At 42.2% G+C, this 17141-nt stretch overlaps 2 protein-coding genes across 4 annotated transcripts; one reads left to right on the top strand and one right to left on the bottom strand.

The window, feature by feature from the left end:
* Nucleotides 1–667: 667 nt before the first annotated feature.
* On the top strand, nt 668–7590 carry MCTS1 (MCTS1 re-initiation and release factor). Its single transcript, XM_036402143.2, has 6 exons — nt 668–784; nt 1405–1557; nt 2262–2359; nt 3424–3557; nt 4584–4651; nt 6497–7590. The coding sequence occupies exons 1-6, from the start codon at nt 774–776 to the stop codon at nt 6576–6578; spliced, it is 546 nt and encodes a 181-aa protein (XP_036258036.1). The 5' UTR covers nt 668–773; the 3' UTR covers nt 6579–7590.
* Nucleotides 7591–9259: 1669 nt separating this feature from the next.
* Nucleotides 9260–11127, bottom strand: C1GALT1C1 (C1GALT1 specific chaperone 1). Of its 3 annotated transcripts, none has more exons than XM_036402141.1 (2): nt 11110–11127; nt 9260–10646 (listed from the first exon to the last, which is right to left on the bottom strand). In XM_036402141.1, exon 2 carries the CDS (start codon nt 10639–10641, stop codon nt 9685–9687), a length of 957 nt encoding a protein of 318 aa, XP_036258034.1. In that variant the 5' UTR covers nt 10642–10646; nt 11110–11127; the 3' UTR covers nt 9260–9684. The 3 variants fall into 3 exon arrangements, with proteins under 3 accessions (XP_036258034.1, XP_036258035.1, XP_036258033.1); XM_036402142.2 differs by lacking the exon at nt 11110–11127 and adding an exon at nt 11057–11086; XM_036402140.1 differs by lacking the exon at nt 11110–11127 and adding an exon at nt 10765–11008.
* Nucleotides 11128–17141: the final 6014 nt, after the last annotated feature.

Raw genomic sequence — 17141 nt, 5'->3', positions numbered from 1 at the left:
AGCCTAAAGAACAAACACAGGTCTGCTCCTCAAAGAGTGAAAAAGCAGTGTGATAAATTCTGTCTGCCTATGGCTTTCTATTCATAATTGCTGCATCGTGATGGCAAAACCTAATTTGATTCTAATAAACACTGTGGATGGCTCTCCCCACCAGAATCCATCTGTCTGCCTGGCACTCAAGATCTCTGCAATCCAGGCTTCTGTTCCCTCCCCACGCTGGAGATGTGGCACTGTCACCTGGGCCTGATTCCCTGCCTGGCTCCAGTATCTGCTGTTTGACAAGAACTCTATTTCCCCTCCCACAGAATGCTGTTGGCAGTATCTTGTGTTCCTCTCTGAAGCTGACTGGAGGATAGTTTCTGCTCTGCTAGTTTGAAGATGGCTGTGTTTTTCCCCCTTGAAACATATTTTGTGTTTAAATGATGCCAGTAGCTATTAGCACTTTGCTCTTCTCATTTTACCAAAAATCGATCTATTACCTGGGAAAACAGCGCCGTGCCTGTAAGTACCAGGCACCCGGTGGTTGTGAAAGCCCAATAATAACAACAATGATACTGTGCTGTGCGAGGGGCAGCGGTGGGCAGGGGGCGATGCCGAGGCGGGCGGCACAGGCACCGCCCCGGCGCTGCCGGCAGGCCCCGCCCGTTCCGCGGGGATGGAGCGGCGCTTCCGGCGGGCGCGGAGCGAGGCACGGCCCGGCCGGAGCCGCGTGTGAGCAGCGCCGAGGCTGTGGCCGCCCGCCCGCCGCCGGCCCCGGCCTGCCCGCCCGCAGGATGTTCAAGAAGTGAGTGCGGCCGGGCTGGGGGCGCGGCGGAAGGGAAGGGAAGGGAAGGGAGGGGAGGGGAAGGGAAGGGAAGGGGCCCGGCGCCCCCTCAGCCCCGGGCTCGGCGCTGCGCTGGCGGGAGCGGCCCCGCGGCCTCCTCGGGCAGCGCCGCCCGCAGCCCTCGGCTTTGCCCTGGGCACTCGCTCGGTAAATGGAGCTGAGTCATTAACTTATCCCAACTTCGGGTGGTACAGAGCGCCGGTCGTGTTTCCGTGGTGGACGTGAAGGGTTCGCATAGGAGCAGGGCTGTGGGTGTTTGTGTTGCCAGCAGAGTACTCTTGGAGTTGGATAAAATAGCGCCGTGGGCCAGGGTTTATCTGTGAGACTGAACACGGGCTGTGGCCGTACAAAAAGTTTAGGGATGAAGACAGGCTACTAAGGGGGGACCCCCTTGCCTTCCCCCAGCCCAAGTGTTTCCCGGGGACAAATTTAAGATTAATAATATCCTACATTTGAAAGCTGGACAGTCAGTCTGCTATTAGACTTCTGTAGTTAATTTATAAACACTTTTGAGGACAGCTCCTGAAAATACATATTTTGTGCAGCGAATTGTGCATTTCTAAAATACTTTCACTTGACAGATTTGATGAAAAGGAGAATGTATCAAACTGTATCCAGCTGAAGACTTCAGTTATTAAAGGTATCAAGAATCAACTGATAGACCAATTTCCTGTTATTGAACCATGGCTAAACCAAATCATGCCAAAGAAAGATCCAGTCAAAATAGTAAGATGGTAAGTATCTCTTCTGTTAAACTTTGCTTTCAGGGTGCTAGGACTGCCTCCTTTGTATGTTTCCTTTGTACAGTAAATAAACCTACCACTTTTGATAGGCATCCATCATCTCTTAATAGGTAGTAGTCCTTGTAATGGCCAGATTAGAAAGCTGGCATGTGCTCATTGTGCTTTAAAGGCACATGCTGGTAGGATGCTTGAGGAACTTAAAAATGCTTCCTAGTAGCTAATGTGCAGTGTACTCAGGGTCTCTCCAAGTATTAGCCTGTTGTTGAAGGGAAGCATTCAGCTTTATGCACATGGAAGCTCAAAATTATTTGGATTCCTGTCAGTAACATTTTGTACTATTTTTGGGCTCCCATGTATTACCTTGATTATTTTCCCTTTTTTTTAATAGAGGGTAGTATATTTTTGCTGAATCCTCATTATTTACTCTTTGTATTGCATTTAAAAAGCAATGCCAAGGAAATGCAGTTTGTGTATTTGGTCAGTAGGTTTCTTTTTTCTCAAAGGGGGAAGAAGGAGATCACTGCTGAAGAACAAGTCATACAAAAAGATAATGTTTTTATTTTAAATTTTGTTCCTAATTGACTGTTTTTATTCTCAGATGCTAAGATAGACCAGGCTCCATTAAGTAAAATACTGTATTTAAAGTGTAGAAGGGTTAAGTAGCTCTTGGATTTTCTTTTTTTTTAATCTTGCAGTCATGAACATATAGAAATCCTCACTGTGAATGGGGAGTTGCTGTTCTTCAGGCAAAGAGAAGGGATTTTTTACCCAACGCTAAGGTTGCTTCACAAATGTAAGTTTCCTGAGGGTGGCTGTGCTGGGAAGAGAAGGGTGACAGTGTGATTCCACAGGACATCTGTAGAAACAAATTAAAAAGAGCTTCTATTCCATGTATTCCATGCATATGCATATTCCAGAATAGATGTTAAAGACACAGTATACTTTCTTAACTTGAATTTATTTTCTATTTCACGTGTCTGTGTTAATTGCTTCCATGCTATATGCTAAGCAATCTGAACTTTGATAACTAAGAATTAAATTGTGTAAAGCTCTGTAAAAAAATCTTGAGAGGCTCTCTTAGAACAGAGATATAAGTTTGCTATTGTTGGTCCCTATCTTTTTTCTTTCAAGTCTTGTTGTTATACAAATACTTGTAAGTTCTTACTAGAAAACTATTCCTGAGTTTAATGGTAGTATCTGTCTCCTGTAGGAACTTGGGCTGCATGCTTTTTACTTTTCACAATTTACTCTTGCAATTTTTTTCTTGCTGTTCTGCTTGATTGTGTTACTCTGTTTTGAATCCCAAAGAACGTTACTCAGTCAGATCTTGGTGTTGGAAATGCTTCAAGTGTGCCTGCACTTGAAGGATGGCTTGGAGAGCTGACAGCTTTCATGAATTTTGTCTGTGTTTGCCTTTTTTGTTCTGTTAACATTAAACTGTTTTTCTTTCATGTTGGAGTAATTTGTAAGAGTACATGGAGTTTGCAGCATTTAAGACCCCTTGGTTTTAAGATCTCTTAGGATGGGAACTTGTGTGGTTGTTTTCCCTAGGGGAAAATTGTTGCTCAGTCTATGGGTCTGAGAGTGTGCAGGAGCCATAGCCTGAAGTGCTGGATTACCTTTGGTTCTTAGATAAAGATGTGGTCTGGGAGGACAGTGCCTGTGTCCTTTTGGGTCAGTATTTGTGTCCTTTTGGGATGGTACCACCCAGCAGGAGCTCTGGTAATTGTTTCTCAAACTTCCTACCCTTGCAGGACACTCTATGTCTGATTGCCCTGTTTAAACTGACTTTACAGCGAGCTGTTCAAGTTGTCCTGGTGCTGTATTAATGGCAATGCTGTGTCTTTCCCCTCCTAGACCCATTTATTCTCCCGCATCAGCAGGTTGATAAAGGTGCCATTAAATTCGTCCTGAGTGGAGCTAATATAATGTGCCCTGGCCTGACATCTCCTGGAGCAAAGCTTTACCCTGCTGCTGTTGACACTGTTGTTGTATCCTTCTTAAATATGAATTATTGCTCACTGTGAGATGAGTTACATTTCTGTTCTTGTGTTCTCAGTTGGTTATTATCTGTATTACTTTGTGTTTTAATTGGATTTCATGAAATAACTAGTAATCAGAAAGGAGCTGCAGAGGTTTAGATATTGCTTGGCAAGGTTAAAGTTGTTCATATTTTTTCACTTACTGTATGTTCCAAACCACATAACTATTCCTGCTGTACTGTTGGGTGGGCTGCTGTTCCATTAATCTCATTGGTAAGTGGAGCTCCTTAGTAATTTTATGCAGAATGGTGAAAGTAGATGAGGTGCAGTGCAATTTGTGCCCTGCCTCCTTAGTCAATCTTGTATTCCCTTCAGAAGAATTCTCTCCTGTTCTTAGGGAATTAGTAAAGGTGAGTAGGATCAGCTTTACTGCAATCAGGACTTGCTCTCTGTGTCTGAAGTTAGTGTACGTAAAATGAGGAAAGTGTGCTAATTCACTCCTTATACTACTGAGAAAAGAACCCTGAACAAATACAGCATTTATAACACCAAGCTGTGCTGCTTTTGTTGTTAGTTGGATGCCATTGGACAAGATCAGCAGTTAACATCACGTGTTGCTAAACTCTGAAAAGGACACCTGTGATTTCAGTACTTGTGGTTTTTAAATTGGTGTCTCAATTCTTCTGTGCCTTGGAATCTAAAATGGCCCCACAAACATGTGCTGTTTTGTTCCAGAAAGGCAGAGACTGTCATCTCTGTATTAAACACAAAGGAAGAAATTTAGCGCTGTGAGATTTTTTCTGTAATTGCTGTTCCAAGTTCATAAATGCATGCTTTGTTCTACACACTGATTCAATTGTTAAATTCAGTGCATTGTTTTGCTTATCTTTAAGAACTGGAACTCTAGAATTACTAAAGGATTAAAAGTTCAACACTGGCTTTTGAAAGTGTTTTTGGAAGTAATTTCTTCATATTGCTTTGACTTTTCTGAAATAGTTTAAAAGGAACTCTCTTTTCCTTAGCAGTAATTTGTAGGCAATTATGGCAGAGGGGAAACAACATGCATTATGTGTGGGAGTAATGAAGATGTCAGCTGAGGACATGTAAGTGTTTTAAAAGCTGAAATATAACCTGTCCCATGTTATTATTCTTATGTTAGTTTGGAGTAAAAGCACCACTGTCAAGGTTACTGCATTGCTGTTGCAGCACGTGTTGAGTACTGAGTACCTCCTGGGCTAGGCAAGAGGTGTAATTTGGATTTGAGAGGATTGAAAACATTGAAGAGATTTTTGTCTGCAGGGACAGCAGAGACTCAAGTCCTGCTGGATCTTGGTTGCCTGTCCAGGCTTGTTTTTTTCTCTGTGGCCTGCTCTTTTTCTTTGTGTACCCACATGCAGCCCAGCACTCCTGCTTGATGTGCTGACTAACTTAGCTGAGCCTCTTGTGAAATTTAGAGTTCTGCTTGGGATAAACAGAAAACTATTTGAGAAGGAAAAGAGATACAGAAAATGGAAATGGATGTTAGTTGTTCTTGGCTTTCAGATAGTGCTAAATTATAAGTAGCTAAATCACTTTGTCATTTTAAGTTCTATTAACATCTTGCAGGATGTGAGGTGCACCCAGCAGGTTTGGGCTGTGTTGGTTTCCAGACCTGTCACTTGGGGCAGTGAGGAAGCTTTTTTGGTGAAAACAAGTCACTCTTTGTGTGGTTAATTCTCAACAAGCCTGTCCTAAGTCATAATAGTAGCACAAGGCAGAGAGGGGGGGAATGTCTTGGAGGACAGGGATAGAGTGGGACTGCAGAAACCTGGATTTGGACCTGCTGTAGCTGTTGAGGAATTCTATTCTTCAGGATTCTTTGTGGTGCTTCAAAAGACTCCAAGAGTAAGTGGAAAGAAAAGCTACCTGTGTCCCAGTCCTAAGAGAGCAGTGTCACACTGATCATTGCAAACCAAGGTCCTTTGTATACCTAATTTCAAATCCACCAGCCTTGCAGCTGAATATCCTGTTCCTGTGAAAAGCAACATGAACTGGAGAGGAAAATGAAATGATACTCCTCTCTGCAGCCTGTTAGCTGCTCATTTTGTGTAACATTTTTCCACAATTTTCTGGTTTAGGCAGTGGGATTTCAATCTCTTTGTGTAATTACTACATATAATTTGTTAATACCGTCTTTGTAGCATTTCCCTCCCTGATTACTTTTGGATAGGTTGTGTAAGTAATGGAACACTTGGTGTAAATAGAGTAAATTATATTCTCCAGGGGAATGAAACTTGTTCTCACTCTCAGAAAGAGATTTGTCTTGTTTATTGTGGCAAAAGTAGTTAATTTGTGGTTTTTTTTTAACTGGAAAAATAAACACAGACATAAACCAGTAATTTTTAAAAGATGACATAACTCAAAAGATAGTCAATACTATGGAGGATAGCATGTCTCTAAACAAGCTGAAAGTCCTTGGCACATAAATTTAGCATTTTTAATTCCTTATTAAGTGGGTAGATGACCTGCAACTAGAAGTGAGGCAGCTCACCTGCATTTGATTGTGCCATTGGCACACTTGGAACCAGAACTTGTTAGATTCCACATTCCAGTCATCTTGTTGGATTGGAGGTGCACAATTGCTGTGCTACTTTGATGGAGAAATGGTGAAAATGGAGAAAAGTAGCAGAAGTGTTGTCTGAAGAACTGTGTCCCACAAAGAAGTAGTAAAAGCACTGTGGAAAGCTGTTGAAAAAATGTGGAAGGCAAATACTGTCCTCTTATCAATGTGGGCACATGTAATAACAAATATTGTTTCTTGTCCACCTGCTGTGGAAGATAATGACTTTGTGATTGGTAGCTTTCCCCTTCCAGTTGACAAATGTTGCAGTTTCTACTTGAAATAATGTATTTTGTAGTGCTCTCATATTTAACCTAGCTAATACTTCTGTATGTTTTTGCTCCTACAGTGAGAAGGTCAACAAAGGGATCGGTATTGAGAATATCCACTATTTAAATGATGGCCTTTGGCATATGAAGACATACAAGTGAAACAACAGGAACTGTTACTCCAAAGGAATGCACTTAGATTAAATGTGGACTGCTTTGTAATTCCTTGTTTTTAATGTGACTGAATGTACAAATTATTTTGTTCTGTGGCTATGCTAAATAAATCAGTTGAATGCAAAAGTACTGTTAGGCTACAATAGTTTTCTAGATTTCTTTTTATTACAGTTATTTTGTTTTGTCTCAAACCTGAGTCTTCAGTGACTGAAGATATTTGATGAAAGATTCTGCATGGACTGTGAGTAGACTATTTCAAGTGGAAAGGAGTAAAAAGCCAAGAAATGTTTACATTTTTGTGCTCTTCTAAAAGCATAATATAAAGTGTGTGTGAAATATAAATATGGTTTACAAAACCTCTGAAGCATTTCAGATTTTTTCTTGACATCTTGTTAGTCTACCTAGTTTCTTGAATGTGGAGAAATCAGGTTTTTTGACATTATTTTTTAACTTATTAAGAGCATTAACTTCATTTTACTTAAGGATTTTCTCTTTTTAATATGCATTTATCTGTATAGGATTTATGAACTCAGACTGATATGTGGATTAGAAATTCTTTTATGGTGGCTCATATCTGAAGACTGTATGTACATTCAGATTTCTACCTGCCAACACTTTGATACTGCTCTCCTTCTAGAGGAGTCTGTAGTACTGGTGGGCACACTGCCAGTGAAGAGTGTGCCACCCTGGTGCCTGATGCTCTCTACTCCCTGTGTGCCGCCTTATTTTAGGAGCAGAAACAAAATCACTGTTAAATAAAGGCATGACAGCAAAACATGTTTTTCAGTGTAGCCAGGAGCAACTTTTTCAGGTGGAACTTGAAGAGCTCTCATCTTGTGCACACTGCCACATGTCTCTGTACAGCTACAGAATGGGTTCAGGAGCACTGTGTGTCTGTCTGGATAACCCAGTCCTTTGTTCAGCATACCCAAAGCTATGCCTATGGAAAAATGGAATACTGTAATAAATTAAGGAAACTTTTAAGGTCTACCACTCATAACTGTCTCTGGAAGCATTTATTAATATTTCAAGTTTTTATTCTAACACATGCATTTTACAGCAGCAGAATGTAACTTTGTGTGCCAGTGCCTTGTGGTGCTGTTCTGCAGGCTTGGTTTGCCCACCCTGGACCTTTACAGATGATAGTAGCCAAGGTGTTCCCCATCTGATTCTAAAGCCAAGTTAAGACATGGCAGAAGGAATGCTGCTTTTAAAATTCTGTAAAATTATTAACAAGACTGTACTTCTGAAAATGACAGAGTAAATCTGAAACTATTTATCAATGTAGGAAGACAAAATTTAGGCAGTGTTGCAGAAAGAGTTTTGATCATACCTCAGAACTTGAGAATGCTGGTGAACATTTCAGTGCATCTTAAAGATTTCATTGTAAATGTATTGATTTCTCGTACTATGGGAAATCAGTTAATGCTTCAGTGCTGGTGGGTTTTTTTTTTCATGTAAAATGAGCTAGTCTTGCCTTTTGTGGTTTGCTTCCATCTTATCTCTTCCTGTTGTCCTACAGCACCCAAATCTGTGACAAATGAGATTTTTTTCTTGTTGGAATTGTTCACTCATTCTCCTATGACTGCTGTTGCTGCAGGGGGGTCAGAACTGTTTTTAATTATCAGAAATACTGAAAGTTTTGCTTGCTTTATCTGGTTTTGTCTAAGTTTTTGCAGCTGTATTATTCTGTAAGGAGATACAAGTCAAATCAGGCTTAATTTATATACCAGATGAGCAAAACATCAAAGGTACAAGTTTTACCTAGGATTTGGCAGCAATTGTGTTGCTGTCAGCTGAGCTCTGACTGATGGGGGGATGAGAAGGTGCTTCTTGTCTCACCTTTCAAACAGCAGCTGAGCTGTGGGAGCCTGTATGGGAGTCTGAGCAGTAGTCTTACCTTGTGAAAAATCTGATGCTTAAAACAAAAAACCCAAGATGGATTTTCTCATCAGCTCTGAAGCAGCTGTTTCACTTCCCCACCTGCCCACTTGCAGCTCAGGGTAGGGTGTTACAACTGGTTGGTTAAAGCTGGGAGAACAGTCTGCTCCTGTGTTTTATGAATATTGTAATACCAACAAAGCCTGTGACAGTGACAGATGTAACAGATGGATGTAATACCTTCCTCAAGTCTTGAAACACCCATGTCAGGTCACTGAATTCTAAATGGAGTAAGTACTGAAGTGCTGTTTGCACAGGCTGTGGGTGGGTAGGAGTGGTACCCAGGAACTTGTGTAAAATTGAGTGCCCTCTATTGTTAAAAAAAAAAAAAAAGAGCATGAAAAAACCCCAAACCAAACACCAAATTGTACTGACAATTTATCAACTTCTTCCTTGTGAACACTATTAGCATCCACTAACAGGAGTAAAAATAATACTGACCCTTTATTCTAACATGCTTATAGATGGAGTGAAATTTTAAATGAGTAGTTAATCTTGTGCTAACAGATTCCCTGACCATGTTAATACCTATTCAAATACAGTTTATCTTTTTCTTTTGTCTGCTTAGAAACAGTAGTCCAAAGGGCACTTGATATTACTCTGCTGCAAGATTTCTTGTCACCTTGCTTCCTGCTGTTAGAAGGCTGTACATGAGGTGGAAGGTGCTATATAAGCTCAAGATATTGAGTGTGTATTGAGTGTAAAAGAAACAGCATAAAGTTACAGTCTTTGAGACTGAATCTGTAGTCAGTTTTATTGGTACAACTTAGAAAGATATAAAGACATTCTAGAAATGCCTGGAAGAACTGAAATAATCAAAGTCTTGCAAAAATATATTTTTAAGAGTAGACTAAAGTTCATTTCAGTTTTCATTAATAAATATTTACATGTACAAACCCCCCCTATAAACTTAATTTCCTTTTATAATAAACATTAACATCTTTTTATCATTTTCATTCCAGCACTGTCAAAAGCCAGAAGCATTTCTCTAGAAAAGATTTAGAAAAAAATTCTCCTTCCACTTTTAAAATGAAGAGCTTTACCAACCCTCAGTGTGCAAAAGAACCTGTACACCAGTACCAGAGTGTGTCAGTACAACTGTGTGTTGTGAGAAGAGCCAACCCCATGGTTCCAGGCCTTCCCTGAGGCCCCATCAGTCATTGTCTGAGCTTGGAGGGGGCAGGAAGACCAGGGCATCGCTGTAGGAGTGGCCGTAGGGCCGGAGCCGGTACACGCCGTACATCATCACGTGCATGTGGTTGGGGGCCAGCCCGCTGAAGGTGATGGCCATGTCGGAGCAGCAGCCGTCCACCACCTGCTGCGGGTGCGTGGACATGGCCTCCTTGATGAGGGCCCCCACGGATTTAGTGTTGAAGACGTCTTTCCCTTCGGAATCTTCAGCGTTTTCGGCAAACACGCCGCCGTACTTCAGGCAGATTGCCAGCTGTTTGTCCTCTGCCAGTTTCCAGATCATACCTCCCTGCTCTGGGCACTTGTCAGGGTCTTCAAGAACACGGGAGAGTCGTCTTAGCGACTCAATGCTTAAGACGATCCCTCCCTCGCCATCTACATACTCAAGGTCACCAGATTTCACAGTGTGGCCTATGTAAAAAGGCTGAAAGGGGTCTTTTTTCAGTAAGAAATACTTGAGATTTTCAATTATAGCAAATGTTGTTGGATATGCAAGGAAGAACCAGCTGAATTGATCCTTATAGCGTTCGTACGTGATCTTGTAAGCTTTCCGCATCATCGCCCACATATCGTTTGTGTTGACGGCCACAGAATCGAACACTTTGACCTTTTCCGAGCTGTAGAATTCTGCCTTGTCACAGTGCTTGCTCCAGGTCTCCCTTGCTGCAGCCCAGTGCCCCAGATCTTTTGGTTTGACAAGGATGATACAGTAAACATTGATGTTTTTACTAAGCTCCACACGTTCCCCTTCTGAGAGGTTTAAGACATCTTCCTTGTTGGGAGCCTGGATGTGATGATGCTCGTGGTGATGTGCTTTGGTCCCATGGCCCACCTTAATGTGTCCGAGGAGCGTAACCAACATGCAGAAGACTCCTCCAAGCACCACACCCTTGATGAAGGAGCTGCTTTCAGAAATCATTTTTCCTAGAAAAGAGACGCACTGTAAGAACTCACAGGAATAAGCGCACTAGTGCAGGTTCCATACGGTTCTAATGTAGTCCTCAATCTCTAAACCCAGCTGCAGTTCCCTTATCTCCCGCACCGGGACAAGGCTGGTGTAAGCGGTGGCGACATCCAGGTTCCCGGTCGGAGCTCTCGGTAACGGTACGACACGAGCCCTGTGCCCCGGCCCCTCTCCGCTGCCGTGACCGCACGGCCCCGGCCCCGCCGTATCCTCGCCCGCAGCACCGAGAGGCGGCGGGACGGGCTCGGGCGCTGACGCGGCCGGCGGGGAGCCCTCCCGGAGCCCGGTCCCCGCCTGCCCCGCTCCACGGCGCTCGGTGCCGGAGCCGCCGCAGCTCCCCACACTCCCCGACCCGCGGCCCCGGCGGTACCGCCGCTCCCGCCGCAGCTCCCCGACCGCGGCCCCGCCGCTCCCGCCGCTCACCGGAGCCGCGCGCGCCGCCCCTTCCTGCGCCGCCGGAAGCGCCGCGCGGCCGCCCCGGGCTCCGCGCGCTCGGCGGGGCGGGGGCGCCGCCTGGCGGTGCGCGCGCGGCCCTGCCTCCCTCAGCCCGCCTCAGGGAAGGGAGCAGCCGCGGGCCCTGCTGTGCCACCGCAGGCGTTCGAGAACCTTCCCACTCGGACCGGTCTCACCCTTGGCAGTCACGCTCCCAGCGCCAGGAACAGTCGCTGCTGGGACAGAAGCCTCTTCATGGCGGCCCCAGGGACATCACGGGTGCCCCACTTGGCTCCCCACACACTGCACTCATTGTTCCCGGCACAGCAACACCTAAACATCTCGAGCTGGTGCCTCCGAGGAGAATCCCAGTTGAGCAATCCCTGGGCTTTCATCCCGTCACAGTGCCCCCTCCCACAAGTGTCACTCTCCCTCCTCAGTCCCCTGCCCCAGTCTCTCTGTCCATCCACCTCACTAGCACCTGGAAAGGCAGAACTGGCCTTAAACTGTATCCAGGATCAAATCAAATATATCTAAGTATATGTAGGGTCAAATATATATCAAGTATATCTGTATTTCAGGTATATCCAGGGTCAAATCCTGGAGATTCTGCCATAAATTTCCTAACCGATACAATAAACTGTGCTTAAAGCATGGTACATTTCACTTGTTCCTTTGCCTCTCTGTCAGAGAGCACAACACACACAAAGTTAGTTAATATTTAGTATAAACCAAAAGCCTTATTTACAACTGATATAACCTTTTATTTCCTTCAGCGATAATTGTTCTGATCTCCAGATTGTCAGAATCTCTTTCATCAACTGTCAAGAACTTGGAATTGACACCTGATTTGAACAAGCATTACAGAACAACAGTTTGCTCCCTTTTTCCACCTGCCTCTTGGGAAAAAAAAAAAAAAAGAAAGAGGTTTTACAAAATTTATCTCTTTGTTAGCTGATAAACTGTACCCTTAAGCCAAGACATTGATTAGGATAAAGCCCTATACAGTTTTCCCTATCTTGTAAATATCCTGATTGGATGAATTTAGCAGGTTTTATATTAGTCAATTTACAATTGAGGTGCTTGGGATTTTATGGCACCTGTCTGGGTGCCTCAGATGCCTCAGTTATTTGGTAAGGGTTTTTTTTAGGCTCTACTGTAGAATTCAATGCTTAACAATGTTATATGTGGCAAAAAGACCTGTGAGATGATTGATTGCTTTGGTCTTCTGGGCCTGGGGAACAATTGGTTGAGGTTCAGGTAAAACTGTTACAAAATAATTCCTTTGGTTGGGTCAGTGCATGTCCAAAATGGCTCAGTTCAGTGGAACTAATGCCAGTTACACACAGTGATAGGAGAGCACTGTCAGCTTGTACAGGTTGTTCTGTTGCTGCACTAGGGGAACGCCACTCATCCTGTATTTCCCCACCTGACTGCTTTAAAGGAATAAATATGTGGACAGTCAGGTTTTTATCATATACTAGAGACTAGAGATGAGTTCAAAGCTTTTTTTAGTATCTCCTCTTTGCAGAATTAATTGTTGCTTTCAGGGCTTCAGCAGTTGCTTGATCAGGTACTTTAGAGAGATTTGAATGAGTTGCGACTCACTGCTTCAGCAGATGCTTCAGCAAATTGTTTTCCTGCCTAACTTCAGTGAGGTTCTTTCCAGGTCTCTGACAGAATGACTAATGTAGCTACAGATCTCGACTGTTGCTTTAATGTCTTTTCAACATTGCTTTTATCCAGCAGTAGATCAGTGAAGAGAAAGTCTGAGCAGTATGGAAAGCATGCTACGAACCCGGAGAGACTCTCTGGCTTCTGAAGTTGTTGATTGGTGTTAAAAAGACTAAAATGCCATAGTAATGCATAAGGTCTCCCAACAACAATTGTGAAGTATTTTGGAGCTCATTTAGACTCACATGTAGTCCTGTAACTATCCATCTCAAATTACTACATGAAATTATTCTTAAGAACTTCAGGGGATTTGAACTATTCAAGTATTTGAAGTGACTCTGCCATTGGCTGGGAACCAACCAAATCTTGTAACTGAGAAAGGGCCAGCCCTAACATGAAAGTTAAGTGAGGAAAGTCAAGGGAAATGTTCAGTCACATTGTAGGAATGAACCAGGAGAACTGACTCCTCTAAGATCACTGCGTTAGTTTTGTATTAAAACATGCACTCCTTGTATTCATAGAGAGTATTGCCAGATTTCAGCTCTGGGTACTGACTCGCTGGAGATGTTCGTTGGCTGCAATTTCAGCTCTTACTTCCTACTGATCCTTCATAGTGTCTGTACCACCCTCTGGAACAATAGCAGCCTTTGGAACCTACAGATCTGTGTCAGGATCTACACTGCTGACAGAGCTGGTAGGGTCCATGGTTCATTGCTTATCTCCACAGACAGAACTGTTTCTTTGTTATTTTCTGTTTGTCTTTCTTCACTGGCTGTAGATGCATTTGCCTTCTGGTTCTCCTTCTTCCCTCCAAGGAAAGACATCAAACATGTTCTCGCTGTGTGGTGCAAAATATCCTTGAGAGATTGGCTATTATCAAAATATATTTGATAGGAACTTTGTTCCAATTAATGTGAAATGTTTCAGCTGACACATGACTTGTCATCTTTTACAGGCACTGCTTGTTAATGATCACAAATGAGTGTCCAGACCCATCTGTCTTCCTATTATGTGTGTGTGCAGCAGGGAGGCTGGGCTGGAGCCTGCAGTTGCACGCAGAACAGGTAACTGAAGCCAGGGAGAGCTATTGCAGGTGTTTCTGAGCACTTAAAACACCAGTTGAGCTACATGTCATAGAGAAAGAACCCCTAATTAGGAGATACTGTTGGAATTAAGAGAAATGCAAAGGCGAGGTTGAAGTGGGACAGCTGATGTTGTTGTTACATCATCCATATATTTATAATGATGAATCTACTGGAAAATGCACAAATTCTACCTGTCCATTTGACTGCATCAGAAGAGGGAGGTTGTAATGAATGAAAGGGGAGAGCTTAGCCAAGTTCCTGCCTTTGCTCAGCTCTCTGGCACTAGACAGTAGCTTTATTGAGGCAACCAGCACCCCATAACCCACTCTCTCTCAAGTCCTTAATAATGATCAATCAGGTCTATTACAACATGAATTATTCATTGAATAGACATAAGGAAAACAGACTCAAGGCTTTAAGTTTTACTTACAACACAGGATAAACAAAAGAACTACTACTAGATAAAAATACAGTGCACAGTAATAAAGGTACCTATGTTACAGCTAGCAAAGAAATAGTATAGATTGGAGCCAATGTCACTTACCAACAAACGATGGTGGTGTGCAAAGAGTCTCCTAATTTCTCTGAGTCCCAGGCAAGTATCTCAATGTGAATGCCACCATGTCGAGGAGAACTCTCTACACACTCAGAGAGTGTAGAGGAGATTTCTGGTTTCATGAAAATCATAGTGGTCTTTTATAGCTGTAAAAAGTGCTTGTCTGTCCGTCACTTATTTCTGGCTTATCCTTTCCCACCACTCCAAGGAAGATGTTTATTGCTGGCTGAAGGTGTTTTCAGCTGAGATAATTCATCCCAAGACAAACCATTCTGGCCTAGCTTAGCCATGGGGGAAATAGAGATAAGCTTTGGCTGTGTCAGGAGGGGAAAGGTCCTGTCACAGGGGTCAAGTATGGTTATGGTCTGAAGGCTGCAAACTCACCTTGAGTAGCTGAACACCCATTGGAGCCAACAGAGATGGTGCAAGAAAAGGGCTTTTAAGAAGAGGTCAGCTATGTTCTATTACAGTATGGTCCTTCCAATTGTTTCATGCAGCCCATAAAGTGTGTAATTGAACAAACATATCTGCTGAGGTCTTCAGTCCTATTGTTGAAAAGTTTGGGAATCCCTGTTTTGAAGTCATAAATAGTGAGGTGGAGATTCTAGTTTGCAGGAAAATAAAGCCACATTTCTTCATTTAGTTCACAGGCACCCGCTCAGCTCAGCATTTCTTTTGAGGCAGATAGATTCCTGAGCCAAACTTTAGCCACCTCTTCTGAAAATTTTGCCCTGCATTCTCTTTTTCACTTCAGTTTTCCAGATTTAAGAATCTGGAATCTGAAAAGACACAAACTCTTTGTAGGTCATGTGCATCTTGAGTCATATACAACACCAAAACCTTGTCATAAGGGTAGGCACTGGACAAGGGAAGAAAGTTTTAAAGCCATCAGATATTATGTTTTTAATACTTACTTCAGAACTCAGTTTGAAGTATCTACCTGTGAAAAAGCGTTCTCTCCAATTGTTGGACAAAATGTGGAAATTACAGTTGAAATTCTCCTGTATTTATAGGAGGTAATGCGTAATATGATCTTTTAGACTTGAAATCTGTTAAATTGATGAACTATGTTAAACAAGTTTTAAATTGCTTTTCTCTCCTCTTTCTTCCATGAGCACTGTCAAGGAAGGGATTGGCATTGAAATGGCTGTTATTTAGATGGTGCCCTCAAGCACAGGAAGGTATGTGAGAGGGAAAAGATATGTGACTCCAAAAGAACTTGGGACTGCTTTATAATTTCTTCAGTTTTTCATGTGTGTCCCTGAATACAAAACCCATCTTATTCTCTGAGTATGCTAAATCAATCAAGTGAATGCTAATGTCCTGCTGGCTCCAGCAATTCAGCTGGAATCGAACTATCAGAGACAATGCCTGGAGCTGAGCTGACATGATTGTGAGTGGCTCCAATGCAAAAGTACAACAGAAAGAGAATATAAACTAGGCATTTTAATGTCAACTCTCTTAGAAGCACAGGAAAAAAAGAATCATCATTGATCAAATAGAAACAGAAAAAAAAAAAAAAAAGAGGCAATGATAGGGAAATCTTATTTTCACGATCCCAAAGGAAAAAAAAAGTTAGGATGAAAATACCATTCTACTAGAAGGAATGGGTTCTTAATAGGCCTTTAAAATAAAATGCATGAAACAGTGATGCAGTGATTTTGTGGCATCTTTAAGGAGCTTAGTGTTGTCAGTCTGGGATTTTTTGAAAAAGGCCCTCTGCAGAAAATTATGGGATGCTATGTGCTGCATAATCTTCTCTCTTCTCCCCTAATTTCTCTAGAGCTTCCATATACTTTATACTCTTTATGTGGGACTTTTGTTTTTAATATGTGCAATATCTAACATACTCATAATTTGGAGAGTACACACATGGTTTAAGATGCTGATATGCTGGTACATGGGTAATTGTGCCCTAGTTCCTGCTCATATCTAAACATCTATCTTAAGGTAAATAAAGCAGTAGTTGATTGCTATACCTTTGGATTTAAATTTGCTATCTCATTAATCTGAGGAATTTTAATTGAGGAAAAAATTATACATGCTTGGATCAGTTATATCAGTACAAGAGGAGGTGAAGCTGCTATGACAGAATAGAAAAAACTCTCTAGGAATGTGAATTGTCAGTGATGTGCAGTATCTATTCACACACTAAAAGATTGAATTAAAAGTGATAATTATGTGCTGCTTTTGCTGCTTAAGTAGTTAATGCCATTATAACTGTGCTGCTTAATGGAAAAGCTTAGAATCAGACTAGCATGGGAATGCTAAAAATTGTAATGGATTTCTGTTCAAGTCATTCTTTCTATTATGAAACAAACCCACCAAATATATATAACTAAGTCTTTGGATTCAATTATTAATCCTCTCTTCCAATCTGAAGAGCAAAATTATCACTTAACGGCAGTTCTCTGAAATAGAATTTTAATGATTCTAGTCATCTCATAGTTGAACATGTTTTTTCCTGATCAGTACAAAGTCAGAAGATTCTCAGTGCTGAATCAGTTTTAATTATTAATCTCAACCAGGTAAAAAATATAGTATCAACAGCATGTCTTGAGCATCTGTCAAAGAATCTGTCACACATGTCCTCCATGGGTTGTCATGTGTTACCTGGCTTCTCTGCATGAGGAAAAGGCTTTGGTACATGGTATTGGAATGAGACTGTAGATACAATGCATAGGAAATAAAATATGCCATATGCCTGG

Source organism: Molothrus ater, chromosome 14, assembly GCF_012460135.2.
Source record: "Molothrus ater isolate BHLD 08-10-18 breed brown headed cowbird chromosome 14, BPBGC_Mater_1.1, whole genome shotgun sequence".
In the NCBI taxonomy this organism is placed as follows: Eukaryota; Metazoa; Chordata; class Aves; order Passeriformes; family Icteridae; genus Molothrus; species Molothrus ater.
Note: the sequence above shows the minus strand (reverse complement) of the source record. Positions and strands in the feature narration are given on the sequence as shown.

Coding starts and splice junctions, on each gene's coding strand:
- C1GALT1C1 (XM_036402141.1), bottom strand. CDS start 10,641: ATGATTTCTGAAAGCAGCTCCTTCATCAAGGGTGTGGTGCTTGGAGGA.
- MCTS1 (XM_036402143.2), top strand. Junction 3,558..4,583: donor CTGCTGTTGACACTGTTGTT/GTATCCTTCTTA, acceptor AGTAATTTGTAG/GCAATTATGGCAGAGGGGAA. Junction 4,652..6,496: donor AAGATGTCAGCTGAGGACAT/GTAAGTGTTTTA, acceptor TTGCTCCTACAG/TGAGAAGGTCAACAAAGGGA.